This window comes from Ictalurus furcatus, chromosome 6 (assembly GCF_023375685.1).
Source record: "Ictalurus furcatus strain D&B chromosome 6, Billie_1.0, whole genome shotgun sequence".
Taxonomy (NCBI): domain Eukaryota; kingdom Metazoa; phylum Chordata; class Actinopteri; order Siluriformes; family Ictaluridae; genus Ictalurus; species Ictalurus furcatus.
In genome coordinates, this window is record NC_071260.1 from 14,717,938 (window position 1) to 14,733,697 (window position 15,760).

The 15,760-nt window shown below is 38.5% G+C and overlaps 1 protein-coding gene across 1 annotated transcript; it reads left to right on the forward strand.

The window, feature by feature from the left end:
• Positions 1 to 11,443: 11,443 nt before the first annotated feature.
• Positions 11,444 to 13,934, forward strand: LOC128609356 (E3 ubiquitin-protein ligase TRIM35-like). Its single transcript, XM_053627888.1, has 7 exons — positions 11,444 to 11,460; positions 11,567 to 12,031; positions 12,443 to 12,538; positions 12,631 to 12,861; positions 12,990 to 13,012; positions 13,099 to 13,217; positions 13,378 to 13,934. Exons 2-7 carry the CDS (start codon positions 11,639 to 11,641, stop codon positions 13,932 to 13,934), a joined length of 1,419 nt encoding a protein of 472 aa, XP_053483863.1. The 5' UTR covers positions 11,444 to 11,460; positions 11,567 to 11,638.
• The last annotated feature ends 1,826 nt before the right edge of the window (positions 13,935 to 15,760 follow it).

The window sequence follows — 15,760 nt, forward strand, 5'->3', positions numbered from 1 at the left end:
ATGTTCATTTTCTCATTAAGCATTACTTTGAAATCAATATCTGAAGCACATAGTCTGTGCTTCAGCACATGCAGTGTGTTGATTTGTTTCAGGAGGAGCTCAAAACTTCACTGAAGCCCCTACAGGAGAAACTGAAGATCTTTAATGTCTGTAAACTGAAACGGAGTCAGACTGCAGAACATATAAAGGTTAGAATCAATAATGGGGTTTTATTGCTATAGATGTGTTTTGCATCATTGCACTGTTTTATTTTATTCATCAGTAATGAAGAACAGAAGCTTCCTGATAATCCAGAGAGATTTGGTGGATTAAGATGCATTCTGGGCTCTGACAGCATTAACTCAGGGACACACTGCTGGGATGTTGAAGTTGGAAACTGCACACTGTGATTAGTGGGTGTGATGACAGAATCTGCTCAGAGGAAGGGAGATATAATCTCCAGAAGTGGAATATGGTATGTGGTGTATAAGATCGGTCAATATGGGACACGTTTTACACCACAACCGGCCACGACCCTCTCAGTAGCACAGAAACTCCAGAGGATCAAAGTGCAGCTAGATTGGGACAGAGGAAAGCTGTCATTCTCTGACCCTCTCACTAACACACACATACACACTTTTACACACAGATTTACTGACAAATTACTGCCACTTCTAGCTGTTGCTTCTAAAGACTCTCCTTTGAAAATCCTCCCACTTCAGTGCTCTGTGAGAGTCTGTAAACTGGTTCAGAGTTAGCGCTCATTCAGAAAAAAAAACAATTATATTAAGAATTTTAAGCATTCTTTCTGTAGGTAAAATTACCCTTGTTGGACAATTGTCTTTATATACTTACAATCCAGTTTGTTCTACTCTCATGTCAACAATTATATTTTGGTCTTGCACAGGCTTGTAATGTTGCTTACCTTTAATCTAACAAAAGCATTTAATTAAAAATTTTAGTTATTGCTTGTGTTTTTCTCATTTTTCCCCCCACATACAAAAGTTTGTGTGTGTGTGTGTGTGTGTGTGTGTGTGTGTGTGTGTGTGCACGCGCACGTGTGTGCGTGTGCGTGTGAATAAAATTTTTTCCATATATCTCTCAATGGTACCAATACTAAAGGTACCAGTAATTCAGGAGTTGGTTGAGGATTCTTCTAGATTATCATATTGCATTGATGCATTTAATGGATTAAGGCTTTAGAAACTCATGTAAGAGGCTTTATGTGCTTATTAGTAGAGCAAAATTGAAACAATTTTCCATCTTCCAGCAGTTTGTAGTATTATAGAGAAAATCAGATTCAAATTTTTGTTAATTCTGTTTTACAGTTGATAATTTAAATGCATATTAAATGCATACTGAGTGTAACAAAATCACATTTTATTCATGTTAAACATGTTAAAATTGTGTAATCGTTCTACATTAGTCTGTTAATAAGAAACATAAAACAATAAATACTGATACAGTCACACAGTGGATATGAATTTAAATCAGAATGTGTTCATTTGACAAAGAATTTCATTGTGCATAGGGTGCTTCAACTAAAATACCACTATTACCAATAAGATTTATCCATCCATCCATCCATCTTCAACCACTTACTCCTTTTCAGGGTCGCAGGGAACCTGGAGCCTATCCCAGGGAGCATCAGGCACAAGGCGGGGTACACCCTGGACAGGGTGCCAGTCCATCGCAGGGCACAATCACATACACACTCCCATTCATACACCATGGACACGCCAATCAGCCTACCATGCATGTCTTTGGACTGGGGGAGGAAACCGGAGTACCCAGAGGAAACCCCCACAGCACGGGGAGAACATGCAAACTCCGCACACACATGGCCCTGGCGGGAATCGAACCCCGGACCCTGGAGGTGTGAGGCGAACGTGCTAACCACTAAGCCACCATGCGCCCCCAATAAGATTTAATTTAATTTAATTTATTTCAACAAATAAATTTAAAGTACATTATTATATAAAAACTCTACCTGGCATAGCCAGTAAGATAATTAAAAATACAACCCATTCATAGACCATCAAGTGTATGAAATAAGTGTCCCTGCTATGAATAAGATGGGAGGTGTAATATTTCCCTCCAGCCTCAATGTCTTTGGAAACCAGTCTGACAGTGGCTGGAAAAAAAAAATTATTATAAAAAGTGCTTTATGACTGATGTAGAAAATCTCTCCAATCTAAGGTCAAAAACTTACAGAGACGAAGGGTTATAGATGTCAAAAGATTTGAAGTCAAATAAAGCTGAGACCTCTGCAGATAGTCTGAATCATACAATCATGACACAGGCTTTTATGCTGGCTTGCAACATCAACTAGGCAGGGTTTACCCCTTCTCCTTTTTTGGAAACAACTTCTCTTTTTGCCACCATTAACCCCTTCTAGTCATATACTGTTTACAAGTGTGGTGCAAGTCCAGTTTATTCATTTAAAAAAAAAAAAAAAGGTTTATTCTTACTCTTTCAACATCATCATATGTCCAAATGTAGTCTTTGGACACCACAGTGTTCTGTTTTAACATCCTTAGCCCTTTACATTGTTATCATTAAATTTCCATCTCAGGTCGGCCTCAGGGCCCAAGCACAAGGGCAGACATTCCCTACTAATGCTCTCTTGTGAGCATTACTGTGACATAATCTTATATACTGGTTACATAAGAGTTGACTAAGGCAGGGGTTCCCAAACTTTTCCAGGGCAAGGCACCCCAAATGGCATTAACACAAAGGCCCCCCTTTTCCAAGATGTCCTTAAAACAAATTAAAAATACAGACTTCTGAATATATCCCCCCTTTTTTTTTAATTAATAATTACGTCTTACATCTTTACATTACATTACATTACATTACATTAGGAATTGTGTGTGTGTGTGTGTGTGTGTGTGTGTGTGTGTGTGTTTGTCTGAGAGTGAGAAAGAGACAACATACTAGTGGGAGGGATGGGCACACCAAATTGTTGAGGCCCCCCGGGCGCCCCCTGGCGGCCCCCACTTTGAAAACCACTGGACTAAGGCATTGTATTGAGCCAAGCATCTCCTTATATTTTAACGGTGGAGGGCCCAAACAGAATTTAAATCAGTAAATTAAATAGATACTAAATAAATAAACAAATTAAACATGCTGATTTACTTGGTTCGGGCACCAGACTAGCTTAATCTTGTCAAATAATGCTGCTTTCACCCAGAATAGCTCTTGAAGCCACCGGTTACAAAACAACGTGAATCAGATTCCGACACAAAAAAAACTTCAGTTCCACAGTTATATTTTCAACAATCAAGGAAACACACCAAAAATTAGCACTTTGGCTCGAGTTCAAATACAGTCTTTGAACCCGTTTTCCTTTTGTTCCACAATAAAGAAAACAAACAAACTTTGTGTGAAAGTTGGTGCCTCTGAGGTAGAAGTATCTCAGATGCTTGAAAACCTCGGCAGATTCAACACTCCACTGCTCAACAGTGCGGCGTAGAGTGAGAGAAGAAACGAGAAGGAAAGAAAAACAAAAAAACAAGAAAACATGAAATAGAGAAGTCTTACATCACACTTTAAACATTATTAATCATTTGACTATATTTGCGTTGAATCAAACCGCACAGCACGATCAAAATGCTTCCTGAAAATGCGTGCGTGAATGTTTGTGGAGGTTTGCGCGTGGCGAAAAGGTGTGTTTGTGTGTGTGTGTGCGCGCGCGCGCGCGCGAGGTGAGCGCTTTTCTTAAACGTATGAGTTGTATGAGGCCTGTAAAACAGGAATTCACCTGGTGAGCTCGTTGCACTCATCAGCACAAAAGGCATGCTTCGCTCTGCAGACGGCGTCCAGCGGTGCCGGTGATGTGTTGTAGTGATGTGTCGTTCATTTTGAATGAATCACATGCACAGTGCGAACATCTTCCCCGGTGGACTCCACTTTTTGAATTAAATTACGGAAAAACGTTAACTTTTCCTCAATATTCCAATTTTTTGAGATGCACCTGTATAGGGTGTGTGTGTGAGAGAGAGAGATTGGGATCAAATGTGACTAAATAAATGTGACTGTAAATGTGAGAGAGTGTGTAGAGTGTTGTGGTGCGGATTGTAGTCCGTGGTGGCCATATTTGAAGGTCATGTGTTGTGGGAAGTGGAGTTTCTCCACTTCACCTGACATGACATGAGGCACAAGGCGGGGTACACCCTGGACAGGGTGCCAGTCCATCGCAGGGCACACAATCAGACACACTCACACACCAATTCATACACTACGGACACTTTAGACATGCCAATCAGCCTACTATGCATGTCTTTGGACTGGGGGAGGAAACCGGAGTACCCGGAGGAAACCCCCACAGCACGGAGAGAACATGCAAACTCCGCACACACAGGGCCCCGGCGGGACTCGAACGCCAGACCATGGAGGTGTGAGGCGAACGTGCCCACTTTGAAAACCACTGACCTAGGTAACTGTGCCCCCTCACCCTGGTAAGCACCCCACTCCACAAACCTGAACACGATTTCAGCCGCTGGGACCACGCTACTGTGCCCTCTTACTTCTTGAAATATTAATAATTAACTAAATATTAAATTAAATTAATTTTATTAATTTAGTTTTAACATGAATACTGATTATGAATGAAGAGTAGAAGCTGAATTAAAAAAATGCTTAACATCATGACATACAGTCATAATCAGCCAATTACATACACATACATGCTGCTATTACGTCAGTGACGTAAATAGCGGTTGAGCATGGTCGTGAGAGCCAACTTTGCAAAGCTGACATTGTCTAAAACATTTAACATTTAGCTTGATAATTCAACAATAATGGAAATTCGCAACGAATGGAAAGACCTTGTTCTAAGAAAGTTTAACACTTTCTTAGAAAAAAAACTTTTTCTTAGAATGTTTTTTTTTTCTAAAAATAAGATGTCATTGCTTTTTTTTTTGTCTTTGTCACTATGTGGTTATGTGAACAGTGCTGGTCGTTATTATTAATGTGAGTGCTTTATGCGTAGCCTTGCTATTTAGCGTCGTTGGGTAATGGCATGATGTTTTTATAGTGTGCCATGTTTAATCTTTGCTTAAAAATAGGTTTAGTAAAGTGGTATTATTATTATTATTAGTAGTAGTAGTAGTAGTAGTATTGTAATCATTCTTGGCTAAGGTAATATAAAATGTGAGCCTCTCTTTACACTACTCACAACCCAAAATTAATCAGCTGCCACCACCTTTAATTACCCAGGGAAGTCCAGGAAATGAGTCTGATCAAACACACTGCATTCACAATTATAAGGAAAATATACGGTACTTTATCAACAGTTAATTCTTTAAAATTATCATTATTATTTTAGTCAGGTGGGAGAGGTCCCCCCCCAAGTGACACATCGAGACCCCCTGATTCCGAATGCCCTGGCGCCGACCCTGGATAGGAAAATAACCAATGATGGGGTGTTTTTTTTTTACCCTCTTCCAATTGGTTTAATGGAATAGCAGATGAAAAGTGCTAGCGGCACCCACTGTTCGCCCTCCCCATTACCTCGTAAAGATTCGTTGCCTGAGATTCTAAGTAACCCTGTAACAGGGTCGAAAACAGATCCGTTAATGATGCTAAAATTAAAGGAATTGGAGGTTAAACGGGAGGAACGAGAAACTAAAATGCTGTGTATTAGGAAATTAGAGCTGGAGATGGAAAGGGAAAGGAGACTTGTGAGTATGACAGTGGTTTCACCTGGCTGGGAACTCAGCGAGGTGTTCCCCTGTGTCTCATTACTTTGCTCCGCTGCCCTCAGCTCCTGTTCCAAATTCTTCTAGCCCTGCTTCGGGTCCAGAGGGGAGGGGGGTAACAGGATTTGATATAAGTAAACACATTAATCTGGTTCCTCCTTTCAGAGAAGCCGAAGCTGAGTCATATTTCACATCTTTTGCAGGTGTAGCAGCTGCATTGCCATGGCCAAAAGAAATGTGGGCTCTGCTCTTGCAATGTAAGCTGGTTGGGAAGGCACAGGAAGTATGGTCTTCGTTACATATTGAGCAAAGCCTTGATTACAAGATTGTGAAAAAAACTGTACTCTGTGCTTACGAGCTAGTGCCTGAAGTGTATAGGCAGAGATTCGGGGCCCATAAGAAAACGGACAGACAAACGTTTAGAAAGTGTGCGAGGGAGAAGCAAACCCTTTTTGAAAAGTGGTGTGTGGCCAGTACAACTAGTACTTTTGAGACTTTAAAACAGTTATTTTATTGTAATACTTTAAGACCCAAAAGTGTAATCTCTCTCAGCAGCCGTTGTGCTTGCTGATGAGTTTGTATTAACACACAGAATAGGTTTTTTTTCCTGGTAGGGAACGCTGAGAAGGTTGCTGTCCATGGTGCTGAAGGACAGACGAGGTGGAATTTATGCGGGCCGTAGAGGGACTCAGACACGTCTTGGGGATGGTAGTCTGCTTTTACTGCCTTGATGCAGGTCACCTCATCGCAGACTGCGATGCCTGGAAAAAAAAATGCATAAGGCAAACCAAAAGGGGTGTGGTTTGTAAATTATATGCCATGCGTTAAGTCACCTGTCTCCTCCATATCCGGCTATGACCCTTTTATCCTACAGGGCCAAATAGCGTGCTGTAGTGAGGACAAGTTAACACCACTGTCTATTCTGAGAGATACAGGTGCAGCCCAGTCTCTCATTTTGAGCGGTGTATTAAGATTAACACCAGAATCTTATACTGGATCTGATGTGATTCTCAAAGGGGTGGGGGAGGGTTGTGTTAAAGCTCCCTTATACAAACTGTCTCTGAACTCAGAGCTAGTCACAGGTTGTGTGTGTGTGTTGTAGTATGCGCCCAACTCCCAGTGGAGGGAGTGAAGTTCATTTTGGGGAATGATTTAGCAGATGGACAGGTGTTTCCTCACCCTGTAGTGGTTAATAATCCAAGAGTGTATGAGAGCGGTGATACATTGGCCAAATTGCTAAATATTTTTCCTGCCTGTGTGGTTACACGAGCACAAGCTCGGAAGTGGGATGAAGTTGTTGATTTATCTCATTCCTTTCTTCAAGCTGAAAATGTCAGTTTGACAGGAGAAATGTTAGTTGATGCAAAACCCTCAAAAAGCAAAAGTGAATATTTTAAATTATGTGAAGTTTCATTGCAGATTGGACGCGAACAACTGGCAGCTGCTCAGAAAGCTGACCCTTCGCTGGTGAAGTGTATTGAGGCTGCAACAGACAAAATTCCACTTGAAAATTCCAAGGTAACTTATTTTGGGGAAAATGGTATATTGATGCGTTTGTGAAAAAATGACCATAGTTTGCGTCAGGTGGTGGTACCCACAGGTTATCGTTTCCAAATATTGAGTTTGGTACATAACAACATGTTGTCCCGGCACTTAGGGATTTTGACAACATATGCGCGTATTTTGAGGTATGTTTTTTGACCTGGTTTGAAGTCAGCTGTGTCCACCTTTTACCGGTCATGTCACATCTGTCAGGTGGTTGGAAAACCGAACCAGAAAATAAGTTCCGCTTCGTTGTATCCAATTCTTGTATTAGGTGAGCCATTTGAACGCATCATTATTGATTGTGTTGGTCCTTTACCAAAGTCAAAGTCAGGATATCAGATTATACTTACCGTTATGTGCGCTGTGACGCGGTTTCCGGAAGCATTTCCCCCGCGCAGTATTAAAGCGAAGAATGTGGTAAAAAGAGCTGATCAAGTTCTGTTCTATATTCGACTCGCCAAAGACAGTTCAATCGGATCAAGGTTCCAATTTCACATCGACATTGTTTAAACAAATTCTCCACGAGCTGGCATCAGGTATCTAGCACTTACCATCCTGAGTCACAGGGAGCGCTTGAACGTTTCTACCACTTAAGACCATGCTGCATGCATTCTGTGTGGAAACGGGAAAAGATTAAATTAGTTTTTGGACACACTGTGCGTGGACGTTGAAGTTGTTGAGAGATCATCTTCCCCCAGTGTTTGTACTTGACTGTGAGTGTAGTGTATGAGCATCTGAATTGTGCCTATGAAATTGCAAAGGAGATTTTGGACAAGACCAAGATAAAAATTAAGAAAACTTTTTGATGCACATAGTTCCAACCGAAATTTTCAGCCAGGTGATTCAATGCTGGTACTATTGCCCATTCTTGGTTCCACACTGCAAGCACGATTTTCTGGCCCCTATGTGGTGGAAAAGAAATTGAGTGACACTAATTGCATGATTCGCACTCCAGGAAAAAGAATGCGAGTGTGTCACGTTAATATGCTTAAGCATTATGTGGGCAGAGAGAGCGTGGACAGTTGCTCCATCGCCCCTTGATATTTCTGAAGAGGGTGAGTTAGGTGATTGTGATGTCGCTATTCCACGATTCACTGCCTAATTCAATGCCTATGAAGCAGCATCTGTATCCTGTAAATCCTAAGAAACAAGAAGAGATGAGGAAGGAGGTAGGGTATTTGATGGAACATGGTCTTGCAGTGCCTACATTACCAGTCAAAAGTTTGAGACAGTTGACTGAAATGTTTCTCATGATCTTAAAAATCTTTTGATCTGAAGGTGTATGATTAAATGTTGAAATCGATGTTGCAGACAAAAATATAATTGTGCCAACATATTCATTTCTTTCATTAGAAAACTAACATTTTATTTACAAAATATTTTTTTAATGTATGACTTGGAGCAAAATATTCCGAAAAGCAGCCAATAAGTGTCCAGCATAGATGGGAACTCCTTTAATACTGTTTAAAAAGCATCATTTAGAAATCAGTTGAGAAAATGGCAAGAATACTTGTCTGAAAATTCTAGGCAAAAATGGTGTATGCTTATGTCGACAACGTGGTGATTTATTCAAATACATGTAGTGAGCATGTTAAATCATTACATACAGTGTTTAGTCGACTAGCAAGAGCTTCTCTTACAGTGAATCTAGCCAAGTGTGAGTTTGCCAAAGCGTTTTAAAAGTTCACCTACATCCAACCTCAAATTAGAACTACTATAGGAAACAAAGTTTAAACTCCATGTTGGTCTTGAAAATTGAAAGAGGTTTAATGTAATCATGTCAAAGATTAAATATTCTCTAATACATCATAAACTGAAATACACTTAGCCTTGTACGGAGGAGGTGAGAGAGAATGCTCTGGATGAAACACAGCAGATAGATATGAATCCAAACACCTCGGGTTCCTCTCTCCCATGCCATATTAAAGCAAATGTCCAAATCACCCTAGTCATAAAGAAGGATTCTTATGTTCACATTCACACATATATTTTTAGTGCTCTCATGTTCTCTCTTGATGTCCACTGAGAAGAGGGATGCTGGCCCCTTACATCTATTTCTTTCCATACCATTACTCTATACTATTTGAAATGAGCATAAACAAGCTGAACAATATACAGTGATTGTAAATATTAATTAATAGTTGTAAATCTGCATTGCATTTTAATCATGCATTTAAAAAACAAAAAAACAAACAAAAAAAACTAAACTATTGAATTACGTATCATGGAAGGATTCGTAGAGAGAGGCTGCAGGAGTGTAAACAGCATTTTAATCCAAGCACAGTGGTATGTGAAAACAGAGTCAGTTAGAGATTAAACATAGTCATAAATAGATATGATGTTGCTAGGCCAGTTTTGAGATAGGTGTGGCTAAAAGCATTAAAAGAATGAAATGAATGTTCAGAAAAGTTCATTCATTCACTCTTTCATTTATGTTCAGTAACTAATTCATCCTGTTCAGATTTGTGGAGGAACACTGTGCACAAGTCAGGAATGCATACAGAAAGAAGATTTTTTTTTAAAGGACATTGTTAACTAACATAACACGACTAAAACTGTCCGATTGGCTTAAAGCTCAACTACTGCTCCAGATGATAAAGGTTGAGAAATGCTGTAGTGTATGTGTTACCTCCTCTAAAATTATCTGCATTGTTTCAGAAAAAAAAAAGGTCTTTTTCCAGTCTTCAACTTTTTTTTTTTTTTGAGGAGGACATCCCATTCAACCGCACACAGAGTGTTCCCAGGATATCACCTGGAATTCATCACCACCCTGAGCAGGATAAAGCAGTTACTGAAGATGAATCAATGTTATCCGCTGAAATTAAATATTAAAAAAGATAAGGAAGAAAAATTTGAGAGAAGAACTTGACTAATACTGTGCTATTGTAATACTCGTGTATGGGTGTTATGGGGCTTGATTCCATAAATAAAATACAAAGATACTCTTGTGAGCTTGTTATAGTGTCTTTGTGAAAATATTGCATTATTTCTGCTGAGTAAGAATTAATTGATTTGTTAAGTAAGTTATTTCTTTTGTATTTGGGGAATGGAATATATGGTATTACTGAATGAACGTTTACTTTGATGGGGAGAGGGAGAGAGAGGGGTAGAGTTGGAGAAAATTATTAAGGAAGAGCTCGTTATAGTGTCTTTGTGAAAATATTGTATTATTTCTGCTGAGTAAGAATTAATTGATTTGTTAAGTAAGTTATTTTTTTTTGTATCAAAGTAAACGTTCATTCAGTAATACCATATATTCCATTCCCCAAATACAAAAGAAATAACTTACTTAACAAATCAATTAATTCTTACTCAGCAGAAATAATACAATATTTTCACAAAGACACTATAACGAGCTCTTCCTTAATACTTTTCTCTGTCTTTATTTATTTATTTATTTTTCAACTCTCTTCCCTGCTCTCCGGCTACGTCCGAAATCGCACACTATAACAGTACGTACTAATCAGTATGTGTGTACTATGACTACAATCCCGGACATACTACATCCGCCATGTTAGCATTGTCATGTGACCTTCAACGTCATCTTAAACACAAAAATCTTAAACAAGTTAACAACTTATTAAACAAGTCCAGTTTAACCAAGGTATTATATTAGTATATATATTAGTATATAGTATATAGTTAAACAATATATATATATATATATATATATATATATATATATATATATATATATATATATATATATATATAATTTATTTATTTATTTATTTATTTATATTTTTTACGCCGACGCTATCTTGCGTGATTTTTTTCTGAGCTCGTCCGCACCAATCCCGTTGCATCATGGGATTGTTTAACTCTCCTAGTGTGCATCGGTTGCATACTGCAAAATCTCGCCGGAAGCAGTACGTCATCCGGGTATTTCTCGCCTACTTAGAATTCGGACATACTACCCCTCTGGCGTACTACTTTTCGCCTACTAGTGGGTAGTATGCGGTTTCGCAGCCCAACTCTTTTTTCAAAACCGTATTCTTCATCAAAATAAAAGTACATTCAGTAATACAATATATTCCATTCCCCAAATACAAAATAAATCTAAATGATGACATTATACAAAATGAATATGTTATTTAACCTGTAATATCTATTAAAAGATTTATAAGCCTTGCCTGCAGTCTTAACAGGTGTCTTCTCCTAAACTCCGCCTATTAAGGAAGTGCCGAGTCTGAGACTCTAGTCCTTCATAAACAACCTGCATTGTTCTGCTCAGGTGAGTTTCTTCACCAGATTTTATATTATTATGCATTTTATACGCAAAAACACGGAATTATATTTTCAGTGTTGTGAAAAGAAGTAATTATTAACTGGACCCACAGTCATTTGTTTACTTTCCCAGATTGAGTACTGTCCCATAAACAGACTGGAGCAAATAACAACAGCAAAACAAAATGGCTACTAAGTTTTCAGAGGAGGATTTCTCCTGTCCTGTGTGCCATGATATCTACAAGGATCCTGTTGTCCTGCAATGCAGTCACAGTATGTGTAAAGTGTGTTTAGAGAAGTCCTGGGAAGCCAAAGGATCCAGAGAATGTCCTCTTTGTAGGAGGAGGTCGTCTATACCTGATCCACCCAGAAATCTGGCCTTAAAGAACCTGTGTGAGACTCTCTTACAGGAGAAAAATCCGAGTTCTTCACCAGCGTCTGAAACAGTCTGCAGTCTGCGCAGTGAGAAACTCTTCAGTCTGGATGATAAGCACTCGGTGTGTGTGATAAATCAGGATTCAGGAAAACACAATGAGCACAAAATCTGCCCCACTAATGAGACAGTAACTGACTGTAAGGTAAACAGGAATGAAAACTTTACATATACAGACATATCTGTGGATTTTACTCTTTCCTGAAAAGTATAGCACACCACACACAAATTTTTCAGAAAAGTTTCACATTTAAGTCTTATAATAGATTTTACTCTCAAATTCGAAATGTAAGAAAACATACCAAGCTCAATCCCTCCTGAAAAGTCCATAACAATCTGTAAGTTATGATTTTGATCACATTTCCCGTTACATCCTTTACTACACTTTAATTTTGTTTAAATATTTGTTAATTTCATTATATTATCTGTAATTGTTACACTGAAAATCTACTTGTTTTCAATATACAGAATAAGCATTGCAAAGTTCAGTGGTGAGCAGAATCTTAATTAATATCTGAAGCATAGAGTCTCCATGTAGTGTGTTGATTTGTTTCAGGAGGAGCTCAAAACTGCACTGAAGCTCCTACAGGAGAAACTGAAGATCTTTAAAGACTGTAATCTGAACTGGAGTCGGACTGCAGAACATATAAAGGTTAGAGTCAATAACATTGTTTTAATATTATAATTATATATTGTATCATTGCATAATCAGTTGTATTTCATTTGATTTGCTCTTCACTGCAGATTCAGGCCCAACACACAGAGCGGCAGATTAAGGAGGAGTTTGAGAAGTTTCACCAGTTTCTACGAGATGAAGAGGCAGTCAGGATCGCTGCACTGAGAGATGAAGAGGAGCAGAAGAGTCAAATGATGAAGGAGAAGATTGAGAATCTGAGCAGAGACATATCGTCTCTTTTGGACACAATCAGAGTCATAGAAGAGGAGATGAGAGCTGAAGACGTCTCTTTCTTACAAGTGAGGATCATTTAGTCAGTATTTATACTGTGAGAAAGTGAAAATTCTTTCTAACATCAGAAACATGACATTTCAGTGGTGTAAAAATGTAAATCATATACACTGATGTTTGCGTTGTTGTTTTACAGAACTATGAAGCCACAGTGAAAAGGTGAGTGATGTGGTTCATGTCTCTCTCGTTCTCTGTGTTTCTGAATCCAAACCCACAGCAACACTGACTCCTGAATATTTTTGTAGAGCTCAGTGTACACTGCAGCATCCAGAGGAGCTTTCAGGAGCACTGATCCATGTGGCAAAACATCTGGCCAACCTGAAGTTCAGAGTCTGGGAGAAGATGCAGGACATTGTCCAATACAGTAATATATTTTATATTTATGTACTGTGTGTGATCTTTAAATTGTGACTAGCAGCTAATATTCTGTTTGCTGTTCAGTCATTGCTTAACAACATTTCTCTCTCTCTCTCTCTCTCTCTCTCTCTCTCTCTCTCTCTCTGTGTGTGTGTGTATGTTTTCAGCACCTGTAACTCTGGACCCCAACACTGCTCATTCTAATCTCATTGTATCTGATGATCTGACCACTGTGAGACGCAATGTTAAGAAACAGGAGCTTCCTGATAATCAAGAGAGATTTGATGAATTTGAATGTATCCTGGGCTCTGAGGGCTTTAATTCAGGGACACACTGCTGGGATGTTGAAGTTGGAGGCTGTAAACAGTGGTCACTGGGTGTGATGACAGAGTCTGCTCAGAAGAAGGGAGATATATTTAACAGAATTGGAATCTGGTTTATGTGGTGTAAGAACGGCAAACATGCAGTATGTTCTACACCACATCCAACCACTCCCATCTCAATACCACAAGAACTCGAGAGGATCAGAGTGCAGCTGGACTGGGAGAGAGGAAAGCTGTCATTATCTAACCCTATTACTAACACAGACATATACACATTCACACACACATTCACTGAGAAATTACTGCCATTTTTAGCTAATACATATAAAGAGAATTCTCTGAAGATCCTCCCACTTCATTGCTCTGTAAGCGTGAATCAGTTAGAGCTGGTTCAGAAATAAAATATATATTTTTAAGCTTAATCAGATCTATTATTTATGAATACTTGTCTTTGTTTAGACAGTTTACTTTATATTCTTACAGTACAGTGTGTTCTGTTGTGTCAACAATTATATTTCAGTCTTGCATAGACCTGCAATGTACACTGTAAAACATTTTATGTCTCCAACTTTAAAAGATTACATAACTGATTTCATCATATTTTTAACATTTACATCTATTCATTTAGCAGATGCTTTTATCCAAAGTGACTTACAAATGAGGAAATAACTTCATGGATGATTAGTTTTTTTATGTAAATTTAAATGCTAACCAAACTGAAAGTGCTTACTTGCAGCCTCTTAAAGTTCTAATGCATAACTTGTAATTTTAGGTTGACAGAACTTGATGAGTTAAGTCAAAATTTCATGTTATATTTCCCAGCTAAAAAACACATTGTAATTAACTAGTTAGTATCACAAACACACAATTGTATTTTTTACCTGGCAACTGCACAACCTGGGTGCACTGAACTAATCATTAAACTATTCAAAGGCATGTTGAAAAAAATAATTCTTTATTAACAGTAACAAGTAAAAGAGGAGAAAGATGACTTTTTCAATAATCCCTAGTGGTATAACGATACACTCGGGTCATGATTCGATTCGATTCACGATAATGGCATCACGATTTCAGTTCGATTCTAAGAATATTTTGTTTGAAGAAAAATTATGACTGAAAAGTGTTTTTTTTCTGAAACATTAACAATGCATAATGTGCATTTTTGTCTGTATAATACTAAATAAATAAAAAAAAATTGCTAACAACAGAGGTCTAATGTTGTAAACAAAACGTACTAGAGGTTCACTATACAGTATCTTAAAAATAAATAAATACATTTATAAATTTATTCGATTGAATAAACAAAATGTCCGTAAATGTTCATAGAGGAACCTTAGGAATCATTTTTACCGGAAATAGAGCTGCATAGTTGGCTAAAATGTCCAAGTTCTGCAACCTTGGGGGCCGAAGATCACAGCAGCATGGAGCTGGTGTTATTTTAAAAGCTACTGAAGAGCTCTTTTTAACTGTTATAACATGATTGTGTAACCATATAACCTATAATGCATGTTGATAGTTGTGATCCGGAGATACGATCCCGGCGTTCTCTTTAAATACTGTATGTTTGAACTTTATTGGTTGTGCAGATTGGGACCTCTGGTGTTCAAACAGTGCAATTGCATTAGATGCATTATTAATAGAATGCTTTCCCACCATGAGAACTGCACAGTCCCAGGATGCACCTTGTCAAATCTTCTGCATCGCAATGCATAGTGTCAGAATGCATCGTTACACCCCTAAGTTACCTATCTTTTTCAATAACTTTTTTAAGTAAATATACAGCCCCAATATGTGAATCTGGAAAATAATTACTGGTAATGCTAAAACAAACCTTTTTAAGCAGCAGTTTTGGGGCTCAAGACTAGGACAGTAAATCTTCCTCCATGGGAAAGTTTTCTGGCACTAGGTCATTTATTGAGGAGGTCCTGGATTGGCCAATAATATGAAAGAGTATTTTTTCATACTTTTATACATTATTTTGGTGTTATGTGATATGTGGTATGTGGGACAGAAGCTCTGCAGGTCACAATGCAGGTCAATCTCTCTCTCTCTCTACTGAGAAAAATACTGATAGAGAGAGTGATGGGTCAGCTATGATTTTCCTCTTACCTTCACTTCATCCCAGAATATTACTCTATACAAGAGGTTCTCAACCTTTTGTAACTAAAGCCCCCCCCCCTTTCACCTATCATATGGCACCCCCCTCCCCCCCAAGATTTGAGGAGAC